General features: G+C 33.4%; 2 protein-coding genes and 1 long non-coding RNA gene across 3 annotated transcripts; 1 reads left to right on the top strand and 2 right to left on the bottom strand.

The window, feature by feature from the left end:
• Positions 1 to 1,717: 1,717 nt before the first annotated feature.
• LOC128885660 (structural maintenance of chromosomes protein 6) lies at positions 1,718 to 7,734 on the top strand. Its single transcript, XM_054139820.1, has 20 exons — positions 1,718 to 1,887; positions 1,993 to 2,122; positions 2,199 to 2,391; positions 2,490 to 2,642; positions 2,733 to 2,977; positions 3,052 to 3,171; positions 3,257 to 3,387; positions 3,703 to 3,903; positions 3,988 to 4,184; positions 4,285 to 4,431; positions 4,505 to 4,689; positions 4,764 to 5,074; positions 5,179 to 5,398; positions 5,473 to 5,643; positions 5,706 to 5,893; positions 6,117 to 6,282; positions 6,431 to 6,544; positions 6,625 to 6,822; positions 6,902 to 7,035; positions 7,143 to 7,734. The coding sequence occupies exons 2-20, from the start codon at positions 2,015 to 2,017 to the stop codon at positions 7,168 to 7,170; spliced, it is 3,210 nt and encodes a 1,069-aa protein (XP_053995795.1). The 5' UTR covers positions 1,718 to 1,887; positions 1,993 to 2,014; the 3' UTR covers positions 7,171 to 7,734.
• Positions 7,735 to 9,434: 1,700 nt separating this feature from the next.
• Positions 9,435 to 10,119, bottom strand: LOC128885695 (uncharacterized). Its single transcript, XR_008459643.1, has 2 exons — positions 9,931 to 10,119; positions 9,435 to 9,846 (listed from the first exon to the last, which is right to left on the bottom strand). It is a non-coding gene; the product is annotated as an uncharacterized LOC128885695 (long non-coding RNA).
• A 1,713-nt stretch (positions 10,120 to 11,832) lies between these two features.
• LOC128885681 (larval cuticle protein A3A-like) lies at positions 11,833 to 15,404 on the bottom strand. Its single transcript, XM_054139866.1, has 2 exons — positions 14,769 to 15,404; positions 11,833 to 12,478 (listed from the first exon to the last, which is right to left on the bottom strand). Exons 1-2 carry the CDS (start codon positions 14,838 to 14,840, stop codon positions 11,888 to 11,890), a joined length of 663 nt encoding a protein of 220 aa, XP_053995841.1. The 5' UTR covers positions 14,841 to 15,404; the 3' UTR covers positions 11,833 to 11,887.
• Positions 15,405 to 22,699: the final 7,295 nt, after the last annotated feature.

The raw sequence follows: 22,699 nt of genomic DNA, 5'->3' as shown, positions 1-22,699 counted from the left end.
AAATAGCATCGCACACTTTTTGCTTGTACAAGTTACGGAACACCCTGTATATTTCGAGTATGTTAGATTCAAGAAAAATATGGCGACTGTGCCAGAAGTAGATGTGTATTTAAAAAATTGTAGACGGATATTTTTGTTGTAATATTTTCATCGTGGGATAACTTTTCTAATTTTTTAAATAAATATGCCTTATTGTATCTACAACATATATTTTATTGGTGGAAATCGGTCAGACCGTTAAAAAGTTATAAATTATTTTTGAAATTGGAAAATGATGAGCTACTTGCCCTTGTATGGCATTGTTAAAATGAAATACAGGAGAATAATCATCCTTGCAAAGCATGTGATTGAAGTTAGAATGGGATAATTAGAGAGGTTGAATTAAATCAATATGGTAATCCTCAGACCTCAGTGGTTTGGCATAGTCGAATATCATCGAAGCATTAGCTTTGCACAGAACTACGCTAATTGTCGAAGTACATAGGTACATTCACGGTGATATTCTATAGAAGATGCATACGCATTCAGCAACAGTACCTACGAAATGTCGAATTTTCGTCTACATAAGAGTATCTACCATGTATAAATAAATAATCCAAGAATTATTGTAACATATCTAATTTTAAAACACATAATCAGCGCCATGAACGGCGAAACGCCCAAGTTTGTAGTGAATTAGTTTCCACTTTAATCGTTAGATGTCGCAACGCGTTTATTTATGTCATAGACATATGAAAACATAGACCGAGCATAAACTGCTACTATGAAGACTGTATAAGGAGATCCAACTCCATACGAAAGTTACTAGAAAACTGTTATCAAAATCCCGAACTTGAAGTTATGAATATTTCGTCCACTCGGGAGGCTGATATATATATCGATGTATATATCGTAGTCTGTGCGAATGAAAGTGTCTAGGGATATTGCAATTGAAAACTACAGGGTGTCTCAAAAATGTTATAACACCGTGAAAGGGGTGATTCGGGAGGTGATTTAAAACAACGTTTTCCTTAGCGAAAATATTGTCCGAGGCTTCGTTGAGGAGATATTAACGGAAAACACTGACCAATCAGAGCGCGAGTATGCCGATGGAGCGCTCGCGGTAGCGTATGAGCGCGACCGCCTAGTGCGTAGCCTACGCTCAACCGGCATACTCGCGCTCTGATTGGTCAGGATTTTCGCTTAATATCTCCTCAACGAAGCTTCGGACAACATTTTCACTAAGGAAAAAGTTGTTTCAAATCACCTCCTGAATCTCCCCTTTCAAGGTGTTACAACATTTTTGGGACACCCTGTATATACTCGAAGATTGCGACAATTGAAACTGAACTTTTGTCACCGTGTATATGAAACTGTCTAAGGATATTGCAATTGAAAAGCAGTAATGGCCAAAACCCTAGGCCTCGAATAAATCTGAAGTTTGCCGATATGTCTATCTTCTTTCCTCTTTAGAACATTTTCCAAAGAAGGAAAAGAGACAAACATATCGGCAAACTTCAGATTTATTCGAAGTCTAGGGTTTTGCCCGTCTCTGTTGAAAAGTACCCATAGAGACGTCTATGAGCATGTACCCTCATATACCGAATTTTTTCGAATTCTATCCTGTGATTGGATAATGTATTTCTCCTTTTCACGATACTGTAATACTATTGGTTAACATGGAAAATAAAAGTATAGTTACCAAGAAGTCTATATGTTTTGTATACAGTGGTCAGAGAACATCAATAAAATGTAACTCTGGCGGGAAAGATCAGCATGTGTTTCTAATAAATAACTATTGCAGTGTATGATGAGCTTGAAAAAATCATCTATAGATAAAGTTAATTATTGATAAAGTTGTTGAACTTTGATCTATTGTTAACTATAAATCTTATCTAATGATTCGAGGTAATTCATAATAAAATCGAATAAATATTTTCGGGAAAGAATGGTGTTCGCACCGGTTAACATTGCGCGGTTATTTGAATGAATATACAATTTGTATGTGAGTAGATCGTGACTGTTTTTGGAAATTATGGAGAACGATACGAAGAATAGAAGAAAAAGGCTGTCCGGAGATGCAGTGGAATTTCAATCGAAACGGTCGAGAGGGAAGGAAAATTCTTTTGTCTTTTCGAAAGGGGTAAGCGATCAGTTACAATTATTGAAGTAGTGAAAGCTTGTCATTGATTGATATGTCATTATGTATTGTATTTCAGTGTAAGGCAGGTAAAATAGAAAAAATTCTAATGAGAAATTTTATGTGTCACGATGCCATGGAAGTAATATTAAATCCAAATGTAAATTTCATTGTCGGCCGTAATGGAAGTGGTAAAAGTGCAATATTAACAGCTTTAACGGTCGGTCTTGGTGCTAGGGCAAACATCACTAGTCGTGGAATATCTGTAAAAGGTATAAACATATTATACAATGCAAGGTTACTTACAGAGGTAACATATTACACAATACAAGTTTTCATACATTTTGTAATACAATTCTTTCTTATACAGGTTTCATAAAGAAAGGAAAAAATTCGGCAATGGTTGAAGTATCATTATTTAATAAAGGACCCATGGCATACAAACCAGATATCTATGGAGAATCGATAACAGTTATTCGCAATATTGGAAATTCATCGTCGTACAAAATTAAGAATTGGAAAGGTTTTCATCTTTTATTACTACATTTTAATTTAAGTTGTACATGTGTTTTAAAATATTTGAGATAAATATGTATGGATTAATGTTTAATAGGAGAAATAATTTCAACAAAGCGAAGTGAACTTGATAACATACTAAGAACAATGAATATTCAAATAGATAATCCTATTTCTATCCTCAATCAAGACATATCAAGAACATTTTTGATATCCTCAAAGCCAGAAGAAAAGTATGAGTTGTTTATGAAAGCAACTCTTTTAGATGTAATTGGTAATAATTACAAAGAGGCTGCATTAACATGCGAGCAAGAATATGAAAAATTGAAACATTATAACGAAGTATGTTTACGTTATAATTTTGTTTTTTTATAGTGATTACTTTATTTTGTACATGTCAATAAAAATTTGTATAGATTTTATCTGAGGAAAGAAAACAAGTAGAGCAACTTAAAACAAATATAAAGAGAGCAGAAGAAATTGATACGTTACGCCATGAAGTAAATGATCTTGAAATGGAATTAGTTTGGGCAGTTGTAAGTAACAAATTTCATGTATGGACATCTTATGACACAATACATCGTTCTTCTTATAGCGTAAATTTTACATTTTACCATAAAGGCCATAACAGAAGAAATCAAGTTACGCACAATCGAAGATACTCTTAAAAAATGTGAGAATCATGCTAAAGAACTTCAGGACACGGAATCATCTGCAGAATCAAAAGATGAAGAAATAAATACAAACATTCTGTACGAATTATTAATAAGTATTACCATTAATACTTGTATATGTATATGTATGAGTGAGTCACCTAAAACTGAAATTGTACACATCCGTTTTATTTTTGCAATAATGTAAAGTAAGACCAGAAATGTTTTCTTTAAAGAAATATGTGGTATGAAATGAATCCACGCTGCTACATTGTGTGTTTTTTGTTAAATATATGGATTGTAAAAGATACCTAAATTTGTCTTAAAGAGAGTACTGGAAACATTAGGTGATTCACTACATTCTTTTCACTCTAGCGTAAGTATAATAAATATTATTATTGATTGTTTAAATAGAAAATTAGAACAGGAAATTAAAGGTGTGGAACAGGAAGCTGCCGGTAGTTTTGAAACATATAATAAAATAAAACAAGAATATAGCATAAATAAAGATGCACATTCTATCAAAGCAAGAGAGTGGCGTTCTGCTCAAAGTAAAATTAAGAGATTGGAAGATGATATAAGTATGATTCGAAAAGAAGTACACAAACTAGAAAGGTTCGCTACAAATTCTTGTTTGCATAATTTGTATGTAAGTAACCAAGTAATATAACTATATATTTGTTACAATATATATATTAGCGGTGACAATGCAGAACAAGTTGAAAGAAATAAGATAAAGCAGCAGTTAACAACTTTTGAACATAAGTTGAACGAAATTGAGGCACTATTGCGAACAAAACGAACTCATCAAACACACTTGGAAACTGATAAAATGCGATTGGTAAATGAAATTCGAACTTCCAAAATGAAAATTAACGAATGCGAAAACCATATGCGTGAGTATATTCAATTGCTTATGTAGTAATTAAACATTGTAATGTATTCACATTTAACGGATGTAATTTAATAATATTAAATAATTTATCTTTGTTTAAGAAAAAATCAAACGGGAAGTAAATGCACGGAAACTACATTCTGATAATGCATTGACTGTATTTGGACGAAATATACCACGTCTACTTAGAAGAATTGAAGAGGCATGTAATAATGGACATTTTAGTAAGAAGCCTCGTGGTCCGCTTGGTATGAAATCAATTTATTTCTCTTCATACTGATAATTTTGTGAAATGTACTATATATTCTTATCTGTATCTAGGAGCGTATATAAAAGTGAAAGATTCAGCATGGTCTGCTGCTATTGAAAATTATTTAGGTTCTAGCACTTTTAGTACATTTTGCGTAGATAATAGTGGAGATGCCAAAGTATTAAATGCAATCATGAGTGAGATTTATTTAAATGAAAGGAGCCCGCAGATAATATGTAGCAAATTCTATGATAGAGTAAGACAATTGGGTTGTACTATTTGTATTATATTATAGTGCATTGCGTAATGGTATATTCCTCGTATTTCTAGGTTCACGATGTTCATGCTTATTGCGCTCGATCACCACATTATTCTAATCTCTTAAACGCAATGGAGATATCAGATCCCGTTGTTGCCAATTGTCTAATCGATCAGCGCGAAGTTGAATGCGTTTTGCTGATTCCAACTAGCAAGGAAGCAGCTGATATTATGTGTAACGCTTCAAAAGTTCCCCCGAATTGCAGAAGAGCTTTCACTCAACAAGGGGATACATTCTATCCAGACCCCCATTATAGAAGTTACGGTGGACCACGCGGTTTAAGAGCTAGATTTCTCCAAGTTTCTGTTACCGATGCAATTAAGTATGATTATTTCTTTCTTTTTTTTTTTTTCTTTTTTTTCTTTTTCTTTTTCTAGAAGAGTTTTTTAATGTCATAAAACTCATGTTCTATTTTTTTTTTATTAGCGCATTAGAAGAAGAGCTTCATAGTATGGAGATTGAGAAAACTGCAGCCATGCAATCATGCAAGACGGCATCTGAAAAAGAAAATCGTATGAATTTAGAGTTACAATCCGTCAATGGAGAAATCACAAAGCTTTATGATACTCATAATCGATATAAAGTCCAAATTAATGACTTAAAGGATAAAATTGAAGCTAACGAAGCTATATCCGTTACTGTATTTGTAAGTGTGGCATCCAAAACTATTAAAGTTCATGTATATAAAAAATCTATGTATATATATATTTCTTTGAATAGAAAAACGAATTAAATGAGTTGGAAACGAAATTAGATAAAGAAAAATGTGAAGAATCCCGTTTGAATGAAACTGTTCTCGAACTTCAAAAGAAGATAGACAGTTTAGAGACAGAAATGAAACATCAGAGAGAATTGTGTCGAAATCTAGATACAAAAATTAACCCACTGAAGGTATTTTTTAACGTTAAACTTTGTTTTTGTTTTGTGCTTATATATTTCTGTTTCTTGTATAGGAAAGTATTAAAAGCTTGCAAGATGAAAAGGAAGCGATACACGCACAAAGTCGACACGCTGCAAGAAGATTACAGGCAATTCGCCAAGCTCTGCAAACTGCAACAGCGGAATTTGAAATGCAGCAAAGAGTCACTGAAAATGCTGTGTCCAAAGCTACAAATCAATGTGATAGAATAGAAACAACAAGGTTATTAATTTAAGTGTAACAAACATAATTGCAAACATAAATTGAATATTTAAAGCGCTTTTTCATTACACTCGATTGCCACATTATTCTAATTTAAAATATTTCGTCTTACATAAGTTTTGTACTTATAGATGATACCTAAAGTATGTTCTTAAAAAATGTATTGTATTACTTGTTTAAATGTGTATTACGTAAACAGGATAAAGTTAAATTGTTTTTACAGGTCGGCCAAAGAACTTGAAAGATTATCCAAAGATTTGAAAGGAAAAATTCACGAAATAGAGCGACTTTTCGGTTCTATAGAACAATTACGGAAAGACTTAAAAGAGAAGGAAGCGAGATATGGTAAAGATTTGCACTTAGCTTCTAAAATTGACAAGAGCTATCAAGTAAGTTATAAAATCTCATTATATATATTTTACTATCCGTAAACACTATAATGATATTTAAAGTAATCGAAGTATGCGAATCATCCGATGTTTTACTACTTAAATAACCGTTGAAATGTTTATTCAGATTTACATACTTATGTTACAGCAACATCGTCAGCGATTACAACAACGAAAAAAATTGTTTCTTGAATTGAAACAAACTTACGGGATAAGGATACAAGATTCATTTTCAAACCTACTCGCTGTACGAGACAAAACAGTATGTATTATCGACTTTACTCGATCGAAACAAATATTTATATTTACATACTATTATTTCACATGAAATATTTTGCTTAGGGTACTATAAATATTGACCACGGGAGAAAAATACTTGAACTTGAAGTGAACCCAAACAGAAACAGCAAAAAGTCAAGCAATGATGCAAAATCGTTATCAGGCGGTGAAAGGTCTTATGCGACCGTTGCTTTTATTTTAGCACTTTGGGATTGTGTCGGTTTGCCTTTTTATTTCCTTGACGAATTTGATGTATTCATGGTACATATTTTTTACAAAGTTAAAATTTATTTCCACGAATATAAAATGTATTTTACGACTAATGACTAATTTTAATTAGGATAAAGTAAACCGACAGATTATAATGAATATTCTTTTGGATCATACCAAAACACATCCGGAGAGTCAGTTCACGTTTTTAACTCCTTTAGATACGTCTAATGTCCTTGCAGAAGACTATGTGACAATTCATCAGTAAGTATAGTTTATTTCAAATGAAATTATAATTTAAAAATTTAGTCAATATCACAGTAATTTCTAATAAATACTTCTAATGAAATACTGTGCATGGCATTTTTCAGACTAGCACCGCCAGAAAGGGGGAGTTAGGGCCAACAAATATAATTTAGGTTAATATATTTTCTAAGACAGCGTCCACTATTTTTCTTAAGATTCGGTAGAAAATGGAGAGTTTATGAGTAACGTCGAGTAAAAATAATATATTTATGTTAGTGTAATGGTAATAACACTAAAAAGTGTTATTCATGAGTATTAAATTTCATAAATAGTAACATTAGTAATTTGACAAAAAACTATTCTTGGTCGATTCGTAGGAGATATGTACTATATTGGTCAGAGTATAACGCGTATGAGAGGCGTGTAAAGTATATTTTTCTAAAAAGGGAACATATCCAACTGTCCGTCTCCGATATTGATGAAACTTGGTGGGTACATTAAGCAGGTGAAAATAAGGGATACGTATTTTTTAATAGCTGCCCCCCAATCGCAAGTTTAGGGGTTGAAATCACCCCATGAAGTTTCAGCAGAAAAATGCTATCTCGAAAACTACAATAGATATAAGAAATCTTCTTAGGGAAAAGATTCATGGTTTCATGAGGTAAAACAAAAAGTGGTCACAGATTTTGTAAAATGTAATTTGTTTATAACAAAAAAATTTTTTTCCGAATCCATTGATATATAATACGATACATTTTCCTCCTACAGTTTTGTAAATTTTCGTATAATATTGTACGCTGGCCGCGCAAGCCCACCGAGCAGCGGCCGCACGTGAAATGCGTATGTTCATGTATAGACATACGGGTGGCTATCAGTATGAGATACATATTTATTATAAATTACACGATCATTTAAAATTAACAATAACAATGCTAATTATATTTCTATGCATTGCAGTATGATATTGTTAGGAAATAATTTGATGCTTGAAAATTAATATCTATTAATAAAAAAATTCTGACACCACGCACAAGTAATGATGGCAGCATTTCCACAAAACCGTATTACCACAAATTGATATTTTATGCCCTTACGATATTTGTATACTTTGCAATAAATTATTTCCTAACAATATCATACTGCAATGCATAGAAATATAATTAACATTATTATTGTTAATTTTAAATAATCGTGTAATTTTTAACAAATATGTATCTCATATTAATAGCCACGTACAATATTATACAAAAATTTACAAAACTGTAGGAGGCAAATGTATCGTATTATATATCAATGGATTCGGAAAGAAATTTCCGTTCATTTTTGTCGTTATATAAATTTTTGTATCTCTTAAAATAATGTAATAAAAAATTTTTTGTTATAAACAAATTACATTTTACAAAATCTGTGACCACTTTTTGTTTTACCTCATGAAACCATGAATCTTTTCCCTAAGAAGATTTCATTTTTCTGCTGAAACTTCATGGGGTGATTTCAACCCCTAAACTTGCGATTGGGGGGCAGCTATTAAAAAATACGTATCCCTTATTTTCACCTGCTTAATGTACCCACCAAGTTTCATCAAAATCGGAGACGGACAGTTGGATATGTTCCCTTGTAAGTAAGAATAATATATTTATAACGATACCGTCTTTAAATAAAGATTGTGCAACTTCTATTTTTCTTATAAAATATAAATGTCGAATACAAATTATTTTCCTAATAAATCCTAAGAACTCATACAACATACATATATAGAAAATATAAAACGAATCTACGTTTACTATCTGTATGTGTGTAATTATTATTTTACTTTTGATAACTCATAGAAAGTCGTAAAAATGTTCAAGTTTTGTAATGGTGAATGTCGATTAAACTTTTCTTGAACGTGTGTACATCATCTACGACCTTACAATCAATTATGAACAGTAAAGATATAACCGCAGTTACGAAGGAGTGTATACTGGATTGTAAGTGGATCAAGGTTTGTTCCATTGCACGAATCTGGTTTGCCCGGAGTTTCCGATTAACGCAACGACTCGCATTACGCGTGATGCGTACGAGGCGTGGTTGTATTGTGTAACTGGCGACACCGGCACTTTATAGCGGAGAAAGTATTGAAGAACGCGACGCCTGTTCGTGAATTGTTAATAAAAAGCGGCCTCTTTAACTAAGAGTAACATCAAAGTTAGACATTATTTCGTTTGAGATTTATTCTATAAGAAACATTATAAATTAAAGAAATAAAGTTTATAATGTTATTAATTACACTCGTATGTTTTAATATAACAATTACATCTATTACTTTACTTCATATTATAGACAAAGTTAAAGAATCAGAAATAAACATTGCGTAGCATTAGAATAGTATTTCTGTAGGAACTCGCTATAAATACAAAAAACATGTTAGGAGCGTGTTCTTTCTACTATTACATTTATTACTTTATTTCTTATTGTAGACAAAGTTAAAGAATCAGAAATAAACATTGCGTAGCGTTAGAATAGTATTTCTAGAGGAACTCGTTATAAATACAAAAAACATGTTAGGAGCATGTTCTTTCTCTATGCTTTTTTATGTGATTCTTCACAAAAATTTTTCAACCCTTCCGTATCTTTGCGAATCACGTGGAATATGAGAAACAATAATTTTGTCAGTCGTTTTGACTCTTTTTCTTTTTTAAATTTTAAGACTAAGTAGAATACATCATTAGTCTCAACTTCTACGGAACAAGCGTCTTATTCCTTCTAAGAGAACATCGAAATGATTTGATTCTTCAGCTCGGGGTTAGAGACGCTCAATTTCATAATTTCGTTTTCACAGGAAGCTCTCTATAAAATTTTCAATGCGCATAACTGTTGAGCCTGTTGAAAGGAGTGTAAAACAATGGCGATTACAATGCGAAAAAAATATACATATCGAATTGAGTAAGCTGCTCCTTTTCGAAGTCGGTTAAAAAATAACCAATATTTATCCTGACTTCTGGTGACTATGTCAGAGTACAAGATGTCAAGAGAAGAATAATATGTAAAACAAGAAACAGAATACGAAAGTAATCAAGTGTGAAGTGCCATTGTCAACTACGCCATATTGGACATGCGCAGTATTGCCAACTTTGTGTATACAGGGTGTCCCAAAAATGTTGGAGGTCTTTGAAAAGGATGGTTTGGGAGGTGATTTGAAACAACTTTTTCCTTAGCGAAAATGTTGTCCGAGGCTTCGTTAAGGAGATAGTAACGGAAAACCCCGACCAATCAGAGCGCGCGTATACCGTTGGAGCGCTCGCAGGAGCGTATGAGCGCGGCCGCATAGCGCGGAGCCACGCCTACTGCTGGCGCTCCACCGGCATACTCACGCTCTGATTGGTCGAGATTTTCGCTTAATATCTCCTCAACGAAGCTTCGGACAATATTTTCGCTAAGGAAAAAGTTGTTTCAAATCACCTCCTGAATCTCCCCTTTCAAGGTGTTACAACATTTTTGGGACACCCTGTATGTATGCCATATGTGTATATATTATCTACATAGGTATTCCAAAATCATCTGAAGTGATTTATAGTATTTATGTATTTTTCAGTAACAAATGGACAGCCGGTCAAGTGCAGGGCAATCTGAAGATTATCTGTAGATAAATTGTATACAAATGTATATCGTAGTCTGTGCTCACTTGCGCCGCGAGTGGTAGAAATATTCATAACTTCAAACTTAGGATTTCGATACACTTCTACACTACACGGTTAGGACTCCTTATACAGTCTTCATGATTAACACTAAGGCAGTTCGCACACGGGCCGCAACTGATTAGTTTCAAATCACTCTGAAACTGTAGTTGCATGCGACCGTGGATCTAGGTAAAACAAAAATAGCGGAGTAGGTAAAAGAAAGAGTGCAAACAGTTTGTAAGGGCGAACGCACACGGGCGCAACCGATTCGAAATTAGTGTTCCAAACCGTTTGCGCTCTTTGTTTTACCTACTCCACTATCTTTGTTTTACCTAGATCCACGGTTGCATGCAACTAGTTTCAGAGTGGTTTGAAACTGATCGGTTGCGCCCGTGTACGATCGGCCTAACACTAATTTCAAATCGGTTGCGCCCGTGTGCGATCAGCCTAAACCTATCTCGGTGTCATTTGCTCTTATTTCTATCAATCGCGAGACCATACAAATAACTACTCTTAACACTTTATCCTCCGGGCTATAAAGAAACAGTCTTTAACACGTTCACTGCCAGACTAATACTCTTGAAAATTTCTACTGTGATTAAACTTTGTTTACAGACTATTGGAAACTGCGTAATGAAACATTTATTGTGGTATTTAGTTTTGTAACTTCATCAAAGTTCAAGTATTTTATTTAAATTCATTTTCTGTGACACTTAACTTTTAGAATTAATTTTCGTAGTTTTTCAGTGAAAAGCATTGTCACCCATATATGGGTGACGTGGCGATCAACGTATTAATTCAAAAAAGAATTTTCTACAGTTGCATATGCCAATCTAGGCTAACAATAATTCCTCTATACCGTTACTGGGTATATTGAAAGCTAAGTCTGTTTCCAAACACTGATCATTGTAAGTAAACAACCATCAACACAGTAAATAAATTCGAATAGCTAAATACTGCAATTGAAAAGCCTATAAATAGGCTCCCGGTAAATAAAATATTAACGACACTTTTTTCAATCGAGTGAAAAATATTTCACTTCTCATTCACGATTTCATCAAACATCACGGAAAAATGAAAAAATTACGTATTCTATGAAAACATGGATTAAGGATAAACACGATTAAAGTAAACAAAGTACAATCGTTCCATGTAATTGCTAAAAAATGACTTTATTCGTGGAGCATTATTCCTATGGATGACAGATCGGTTCAGTGGAGGTAAGCTTGGGCTGGGGCAGCATAGGCGAAGGGCGAAGCGGCGATTTTGGCGACTGGTGCAGCATAGGCGACCGGAGCAGCGGCGTACTTTGCAATGGGTGCTGCGTAGGCGACCGGAGCAGCGGCGTACTTGGCGATGGGTGCCGCGTAGGCAACTGGAGCAGCGATTTTAGCTACTGGAGCAGCAGCGACGATGGAAGCGGCGGCTGGTTCTTTACGGACTACGGCGTTGAATCCGTTGACTGGGTCGGCGACGTAGTCGACGATGCGCCTGGTTCCGTCGGACTCGAGGAGGGAGTAGCTGCCTTGGACGATGTCTCCGTCGCGGGTTTCCTGTTGGCTCTTGTCGTCACCGGTCAGGCTGTCGCGGACGTCGTAGGCATAGCTGTACTGAGGATGGGGGTCGAAGTCGGCGTCCACTGCCTTGGCCACGGGGGCGACGGCGAGCGTCTTCGCCACAGGTGCGACTGCCAATGGAGCTGCCGCGGTGTAAGTCAGCGGAGCGGCGGGAGCGTAGGCCAGCGGTGCTGGAGCCAGCACTCCAGCATTGGCTGCTGCTACGAGGGCGGCGAAGGCGACGAACTATGGACACAATTGTTGTTCTTCGTTAAAAATATACAAAATGACAAAATGCAAACGGGAAAACTCTGTTTAACTCTGTGAACTCTGTTTCGTTCCGTTAAATGGAATTGCTTTGCCCCTGGTTCTACACTAATAATAACGTTGATTCGTTATTAGTAGACTGCGGATTTTTATGCATTTATAAGAAATTTGAATGTGCAAGAACCTACAAAAATGAAAACAATATGCAAGAATATAAAAAAGATCGAAAGTAAAGTTCATGTAATAATATTTGAAGAATAAAATATATTCTTGTTTAGGTTCAAGTTTTGTAGGCACGTTCGCGAAGATTTTATTTTGCGTAAAGGTCCGCAGTCTAGTTATTAGGTATACGCTCAAGTTTTCTAGGTTATATTCAGATGGCACTGGATAACGATATACAGGGTGTCCCAAAAATGTTGGAGGTCCTTGAAAAGGGTGGTTCGGGAGGTGATTTGAAACAACTTTTTCCTTAGCGAAAATGTTGTCCGAGGCTTCGTTAAGGAGATAGTAACGGAAAACCCCGACCAATCAGAGCGCGCGTATACCGTTGGAGCGCTCGCAGGAGCGTATGAGCGCGGCCGCATAGCGCGTAGCCACGCCTACTGCTGGCGCTCCACCGGCATACTCGCGCTCTGATTGGTCACTGTTTTCCGTTAATATCTCCTCAACGAAACCTCGGACAACGTTTTCGCTAAGGAAAAAGTTGTTTCAAATCACTTCCCGAACCACCCCTTTCAAGGTGTTACAACATTTTTAGGACACCCTGTATATACAGAGTGGAGGTGATTTTACAACTTTTTCCTTAGCGAAAATGTTATCCAAGGCTTCGTTAAGGAGATATTAACAGAAAAGCCCGACCAATCAGAGTGCGCGTAGCCTACGCTCCATCGGCATAGTCGCGCTCTGATTGGTCAGTGTTTTCCGTTAATATATCCGCAACGAAGCCTCGTACAACATTTTCGCTAAGGAAAGAGTTGTTTCAAATCACCTCCCGAACCATCCCTTTCAATGATCGCTAACCTTTTTGGGACACCCTGTATATACAATATACGAGAATATAAAAAAGATTGAAAGTGAAGTTCGGGTTATAATATTTGAAGAATAAAATAAATTCCTATTTAGGTTCATTTTTTGTAGGCACGTTCGCGAAGATTTTATTTTGCATAAAGGTCTGCAGTCTAGTTATTACGTATACGCTTAAGTTTTCTAGGTTATGTTTAGATGGGACTGGATGACGATATATCGACAACTTTGAACAAATGAATATCGAATTATCGTTGATATAATCTCGATTTTAGTTTAGAAAGCGTAGATTCCAGTTGGGTAATAATGTAATTCAAAAATTTACCACCTAATACGGGTTTACGCGATATGGATTATCGCATTATTGAATTCAGAAATGCAAAATGACAGATTAATTAACTTTTTTTGAGGTTCGATACAAAGTAGTCAAATTTGATGGGTCGTGTTAATAGGTTAAGTAGACACGCGCGAATAACTTTAGCAGACTACTATTGGAATACACTGCGCGATAATGTAGATTTACTATTTTTTAATTGTAATTAAACGCACTATTAGTAGGAGAAAAATAAGACAACAGTACTATTTATGAATGGAAAGAAACGAATTTGACGAATATTTAAGGGTTAACACTCCGTTGGTAACGTATTTAACACTTTATCAACCGGTAGTTATCTATCCGTTATAACTTTGTTATCTATTATACGCTTCCATCGTTACATGAAATATTATTATGTATAAATATTGACACTAAACCTGCTACGACTGGTCAAATGACAATACATGAATTATATACAATTGTTTTTGTATTTAATAAAAAATAGCGTCTTTAGAACTAGTCTTATATTCCATAACAATAGGAATAGTTACACATGAACGTCAGTAAGTTTAAGGTTAACCCGAAAATTCTAATGGATATTGTACAGTACCAATCTTAAGAAAATAATCTACTGTCGGTCGGTAATGCGTTAACTTTTTTATATTGTTCGATACGAATGTCCCGATATAAATTAATTGTAAAGTATTCGAATTTCTCGGTTAGGGTAACGAAATCTTAAGAAAATAATCTACTGTCGGTCGGTAATGCGTTAACTTTTTTACATCGTTCGATACGAATGTCCCGATAGAAAATGATAGCAAAGTATTCGAGTTTCTCGGTTAGGGTAACGATATTATACGAAATATGCTCGGACAATGGAAGATTAAACGCGCCCTCGAAACGAACCACGGGCTTTTCTTTAGTTTATACCTTGAAGGCCATTGTAGCTCTCTTGATTGGTAGATCTCTTGATCTGTCTGTCTGTGATGCGAATGATACCATGCTCGGGTGGTTTTCGGCTTTTATACCGCGCAACCAGGACCCACGGGCACGCTGACGTAACTGGGTGACGGTACCTTCGACGGTCACCCGATTCGCGGCCGCAGAGTGGCACAAAATTGAGCAAGAAATCGAACCACGCCCAACACGAACAATTCGAACACCGACGATGGTCGTTGGACCATCGTGAAGACCGCCGTGGTGGACTAGGCCACGTCCTTGCTACGAGTTACTTAATGCTTTACCGACTGGGTAGCCTATTAATCGGCTTTTTATCATCGAATCCAATACTCTGTTATCATTTTTTTTTTATATTACTATACTCTATTATCTATTACTGAGACAGCATTGTATGCTACCATCGTTATATGAATTATGAAATGTACAAATGTTAATCTGAAAACGATTCTAATAGATAAAATAAATGTTGTATAATACCTACGCTATTAAAATAAATTTAAATTGAATTTAAATATACGTTCGCACAGTTTACCTCCCGGGTAATATATTCATCTTTTTATCATTGCAACCAATACTCTGTTATCTATCTACTGAAACAGCATTATATACTCTTATGGTTACACGAATTATTGAATATTATACTTTATCGACTGGTTTTAATAATATTTAATTCTCCCATTGTTATATGAATGATGAAATATTATATAAATATTAGTCAAAGCAGAAGGCGTTCATGGGTGAGTGAGGAAGCAGGTTGCGTTATAGTCAGAAAGTCGTGAGATCGAATCCCATCGGAGGTACACAAAGATTTAAAAGAGCTTTTTTCGTCGTTTTCATGGAATCCAATCACAAGAACATAGTAAAGAAAATCATCTACCAATAAAAGAAACAGAATAATCAAAAAACAAATCTAATACATAAAATAACGAATAAAATATACGAATAACACTAATGTTGTCGAAATAAATAAATATTGAATTTAATTCTATTCAATTCTAATACATAAAATAACGAATAAAATATACGAATAAGACTAATATTGTCGAAATAAAGAAATATTGAAATAATGAAAACGATTCTGATAAATAAAATTAATACTCTATAATACTAACTTTGTGAAAATACAAAATAATTTCAATTATATGTCCAAACATTTTATCAACTGGTTAGTCTATCAATAGACTTTTGATCATAGCAACCAAATTTTCTTCGACTGTAAAATAGTTAATCAACGTTTTCTTTTAAGTGTGCAGTATTGTGTTTACATTCGAAACTAGCCTTATAAATGAGACCACCTGATTGCTTTACTATACATCCTGTTCTTTGTCGATCATCCATGTAATGGAATCGATACAGTACGAAATAATACAAGCTATAAATAAAATTATGGAAAATAATACACTTCAAAACTCTAGTTATGAATTATGATAGAATTTAAATTATTTAATGTCAATTAATATTAATTAAAATATATGTGATGTATGTACAACGTAATAATAATATGAAATAATTAAAAAATTATTATTATTCTCATTATATTCACTTTTATATAAAAGTATTACTCATTACATTTTATTCTGTTTAAAACAATCCCAATATCGTTCCTAGTTTTGCTTTCCCAATATAAAAATTTTCGTTCAAAATTGCATTATCAATCCAAATCAATTATTATTTCCACCCCACATGTTAAAAAATTATAATGTGAAAACATCTGTATTAAAAACGCTACAATTGATCGCAAATATAACGCTCCATTGACAAAATAGAAAGTTCTCGTATCGTTTGTTAGTCGAAACGCTCGCTTGTAAATGCAACAAATGGATTTATTGTAATTATTTATTAGAGTCGAAGAAATTACACGGCCGTGGAATTTAGTGCGAGTGGCTTAAAAAAAATTCGTTCAGCGACCTTGAGTTCTTCCATAATTGGCGGAATCGACTGGTTTTTTTTACGCGGGACAAAGAAATAAGAAGAGGATGGGGTTACCTTACTTGTGATGTAAGAAGCCGATGGTGCAAGACTGATCGAATTTTTTTTGCAATTAATGTACATAGAGAATTTTCTACCGTACAAATTTTTCGTAGCTACCAATATTTTATTGTTAATTCTACTAATAATCATTCTACTATTCAATTATAATTGAATTATAATTTTATTATACTCATAGAAAAGAGACCTAGTAAACCAGTATATAATATTTACGTATGTAATATTATATATATTTACATTTTATAATTTCATTATTAATTCTACTAATAATAATTTTACTATTCAATTATAATTGAATTATAATTTTATTATACTCATAGAAAAGAGACCTGATAAAAACCAGTATATAATATTTACATATGTAATATTATAATTTAAATATATATAATATTATTATAATTCAATTATAATTGAATAGTAGAATTACTGGTTTACTAGGTCCCTTTTCTATGAGTGAACTTATTCATCCAACTGTGTGGAGAGTATCGAATAGAAAAGACGAGTACGAAAAAGTAATAGTAATAATTAAGCTACTGTGTATAAATGTAATGCAATGATATTTGCATCTATGCAAAACGAAGTATTAATATTACTAAATTAATTAATAGAACATATTCCACATGTACTGTGCATATTTTGTATAATGTCTTTCTCACGTATCTTAAATATTATTAAAATATATATGAACCAAGAAGGCGTTCATGGGTGAGCGAGGAAGCAGGTTGCGTTATAGTTGGAAAGTCGTGAGATCGAATCCCACCGGAGGTTGTACAAAATTTAAAAGAGCTTTATTTTGTCGTTTTCATGGATCAATCACAAGAAATGAATATAGTAAAGAAAATGTACCAATAAAATGTAAGGATATTCAAGACAATATTCCAAGACAACACACAATATATCAGACAAAATCAAATCGCAATACAAATTGAATGACTAAATCAATAAGTTACTAACACAAATTAATAAACATAACTGACAACTATAAAACATAGAAACACATACCTACTGATTTAAATATAGACATTCATCCAACATTCACATTACAATACATTACAAAAAGAAACAAAATATTAATCAAGAAGCAATTCCAATACATAAAATAACGAATGAATAACACTAATGTTGTGAAAATAAATAAATATTGAATTTAATTTGATTCCCTATAGTACAGACAATCTACCAATAAAAGAAACAAAATATCAATCAAAAAACAATTGTAATACATAATAAAGTAAAAGTATTAAACGATAGAACATATTCGAAGTGCATCGTGTATATACTTCTGATTTCTGTCGTACTTTTAATTTATTTATCTACATAACCTTTATTATATACAGATTATTATTACGTATTATAAATAGGATTATTATATACATATTATAAGTAGGAATTTATTTTATTCTGTAAATATTAAAACATGAACTCTACTTTCGATCTTTTTTACATTCTTGCATATTGTTTGCAAGTTGTAGTTTCTTGCACATTCAAATTTCCTATAAATGCATAAAGATCCGCAGTCTAGTGATCACCATTTACGTATAGTAACTAGACATTAGGTTTGAACTGTTACCCTGAATTAAGAGGTCTAAAAAAACCGGTTATTCGTGAATTTTTTTAGGATGGAAAAAAATAATTAATTCTATCGAACTCCTTATACTATTTTCATACATATTTGAGTAGTCTGTACAAATTTTTTCAACGAGAAATATTTAAATTGAATCGACTGTGACGCACATTTGTAGAGCACCTCACAACTGAAACCTCCTATCAGCGGGAAAGTTGCAAGTCGTAATTTTGGTTTGACACAAAAATTTGACACATTTTTCTTCTATGCGAACTAAGAAAAACCCGCAAAAATGGTGAAATGTGAAATTACTGCAAGTTTAAAAAAAAGAACGAGTTCTTTGGGTGAAAAAAAATTACTTTAACTTGTTAAAATAGTTGTAGACAATTTTTTTTGTATGAATTTTCTTAGTTCACATAGATGGAAAATGTACGAAGTAGAAAGTTTCTTTTGGTTTTCTTTTGTGTCAAACCAAAATTACGACCTGCATCTTTCCCGCCGATAGGAGGTTTTAATTGTGAAGTGCTTTACAAAGGTGCGTCGCAGTCGACTCAATTTGAATATTTCTTGTTGAAAAACTTTTTGTATAGACTATTCAAATATGTATGAAAGTAGGATAAAAAGATCGATGGAATTAATTTTTTTTTCCGTCCTAAAAAAATTAACGAAAACCCGCTCTTTTTTAGACCTAATTCAGGATACCCCCTTAAGGGGGGCATTTCACTGTGAACGCACAAAAATAAGCATATTTTCAATAATTTTTTTCTCAGGAACTATTGCATAATATTGTATGAATGTTTTTTTCTCCTAAAAGGTATGATTAAGGAAAGTAAATAAAAAAATTTTTTTTTGGTAAAAAATATTTCGTCATTTATTTACGAAATAATATGCATGTGTGGAAAAAAAAGAAAGTTATCCGCTGGCGCAGGTGATTTTGGCTCTCCTGGTAATCTGAAACAGAAAATCGATAAAGTTTATTAAACTATGTCGTCACACCTATGGTCGGAACCCCCACTTATTTATTTCATCGGAAATAAACAAATTGGCAGCGTTTCTTGTGAAAGAGAGGAAAAAAAAACAGTTTTTTTGTACCGTAAAAATCAAAATATCAACTACTTGGAGGTTCCGACGATAGGTGTGACGACATAGTTTAATAAACTTTATCGATTTTCTGTTTCAGATTACGAGGAGAGCCAAAATCACCTGCGCCACCGGATAACTTTCTTTTTTTTTCCACACATGCATATTATTTTGTAAATAAATGACGAAATATTTTTTACCAAAAAAAAAAAATTTTTATTTTCTTTCCTTAATCATACCTTTCAGGAGAAAAAAACATTCATACAATATTATGCAGTAGTTCCTGAGGAAAAAAATTATTGAAAATATGCTTTTTTTCGTGCGTTCACAGTGAAAGAGGGTCAAGTAAACAACCGCTTCTTCGCGAATTATTTTTGAATAATATATATTTATTTACAACTATTTACTTGTTATTTTGTAGCATCTAGATAATCTATATAATTTTGTTTTATGTAAAAATATTCATAAATGAATGAACAGCAGCTGTTTGAAGTTGGCTTCTCGAAAATGCACCGTGCAACGCACAGATCACTCTAATTATTTGAAATCAAAAATCCACCAATTTTCCGTTAAAATACAGTAGCACGCTTTGCATCAACGTATATTTAAAAAAAGAAAACATTTCAAATTTAAAATTTCACGCCACGTTAAAAAAATCATGTTATAAAAAAAATGATTAAAAACATTGTTTAGTTCAATGTTTATAAAAACCTTTAGGTTGATGCAAAGGAGAATAGTTTAAGGAATATTTTCTGCCAAGTTTCATAGCAATCGCAAAAAGTGTTTTGAGAAAAATGCATTTAAAATTTCCGGATCTAAAAACAGTCCTTCGTGTACCGTTCGGAGCGCATCACTTTAATGACTCTGTAGGTACACTTAGACTTCGAAGTTTTAGCTGAAACGGTCGGAGCACATTCTCCAGATGGTAAACTAATTTTCTAAACGAACAAAAAAGGTCAAAATTTTGAATTTTACTTGACCCTCCTCCCTTAACGGCGTGGAATTTCGAAGAGGAAGTCTAGGAATAGGAACGCGTTGAAATTCCATCGGGCAGTGCGCAACGAGTGCGGAAGGCCTAGATAGAAGTTGTGACATTGATTTCACGCAGACTGGGCCGCAGACTGTGACGTTGACCATCGTAAAAGCGGAGGAGGACAGAAACGAAGCTCGATGGTCTTGATTCTGGATCAGGATCGCCGGTGGTTCCCTCCCGGCGGGTCCCCGGAGCTATCGATCGATCGATCGAGGCGGGCCAACACGATTCGGCTTACGGCCTGGCCCCTCTCGAGCTGGCTATTTTTTCTTTATGAAAGTGCTCCACTTCTGTTTCGCCAGGCAACGTTAGATGTGACGCAACCGGCGAGGTAGATCCAAATACGTATCGCTCGAAAGTTTCGCGACCAACTGGTACCCGCCGAATTTCTCGTTTCTACCAGACACGTCTCGGAATTTTCAGGAACTTCGAAAATCGACGGACTGCGAAATATGCCGTCCGCGTGTTGGTTCACCTCTTCCTCGATGGGTTCTTTTTTTTTGTTAAATATACATCCTGTACCGTTTAGGAGATGAGATATATTGTTTTTTCCACTTTCAGTCTTTTTTCTTTATTTTTTTGAATATAAATTTGGATTAACATTCGTGGTCTGCTAATAAGTAGTCTGCTAATATAAATGTGGATAATAACTGGACTCTATTTTATATATAATAGTATATAAATGCTAAACGTAACTAAAAGTTATGTGTACTTCTTCAGAACGAAATAGTAATATTATTATATTAATACAATTTCATATCTTATACAATTTTTCTTTAAAATATTTTTGAAAAATGATCACTTTTTCAAACCATTTTTCCTCTTTTCTTTTATCTCATAGATAACAAACGTTGCTCCCGTATATTATTTAACGAAATTTGATTCATTTTTACCAAGGAAGTGAAAAATAATTTTTGACAGACACTTTAAGATTTTGGCAAAAATCAAGGAGCAGGAAAAATTCTCTAAAAAATTTTGTTTCATTTTTAAGAAATTGAGTTTTTGCTTTAGAGAAAAACTTTCTATATGTTTTTTATAGGGTTTCATGAGATCTACAACAAAGAAGAGTTGCAATTCAAAATGTTTATTATTGAGAGAGCTACGAATTTTTGAAGATTAGGTACCTTTTTATGTATTATTCCCCCCAAAAATACTAAAAAATAGACTCTTTCGCGGTTTAATAATTAATACTAGTTTATCCAATTAAGAGTTGTGATTTTTTCAAATTTTTGTCGAGAATTCTAGACAAAATCTGGCATACAAAACACATGCAAGAAAATTGGTTGGACGAAAATTGCACGGTATGAAAACGTTCACAAAATTGCGAACGCAATTTTTATGCAACGAATGGTTAGAAGATTTATGGTGGAGGTAATATTATTAAAAATAAATTTTTCTTAAATTTCTTAATACCGTGTTATAAAATGATAAAAACAATTAAATTTTGTATTTAAAATTTTGTCGATATCTCTTATGGTTTCAGGGATGTTAGCAAAAATATAAATAATCAGAATTATTTCGAAAGGGGCGTTTCAACTCTTAAAACCGTTTTTGGGCAAGAATGAGAACTTTGAATGAGTGAACTTTGAATGAGTGAACTTTGTTTTTGCAAAAATTAAAATTTCTCGACGTGCAACAATTGTCGAACTTCCCTTGTAAGACTACCAAGACTGTGAATTTTACCAATTAACTTCGAATTTCTAGTTTAACTCAATAACTCGATTAATGACGGTGCATTTGAAGTAATTCCTTTTTCTATTTTGATTCATTTTCATACATTTTTCATTTTACATTCATTTACGTTTATTTTCATTTTATTTCTCATGACTAATTCCTAATGTCCTTCTAATTTAGAAAGTACAATAGAATATACAAGATGTCTCATATAATGTCTTACAAGTTGATCATTTAGAAACTAACAAAGATATCTTTTAATATCCAACGTAATAAAATTTTTCGCCGTCTGACAATTGCCGAACTTGACTTGTTAGGAAGGCACAGAATTAATATTTACGCCTAATAATATAATTAACGTGGCAGTTCTAAGATAGTCACGTTCAAAAGTCGAAAATCGTCAATTGGAGACTTTTATAAACGTACAGCTGTATCCTGTTACTGTTGTTTTAAAGAAAACAAAACAACAGTCGAACAATAAAATTTAGAAAAAATATTACCTTATAGAAGATGACAAAATGAAACTTTTTTTATATGTACAGTTTATTCGTACGACGTTTA

This window comes from Hylaeus anthracinus, unplaced genomic scaffold (assembly GCF_026225885.1).
Source record: "Hylaeus anthracinus isolate JK02 unplaced genomic scaffold, UHH_iyHylAnth1.0_haploid 11981, whole genome shotgun sequence".
In the NCBI taxonomy this organism is placed as follows: Eukaryota; Metazoa; Arthropoda; class Insecta; order Hymenoptera; family Colletidae; genus Hylaeus; species Hylaeus anthracinus.
This window is presented reverse-complemented; position numbering and strand designations above follow the sequence as displayed.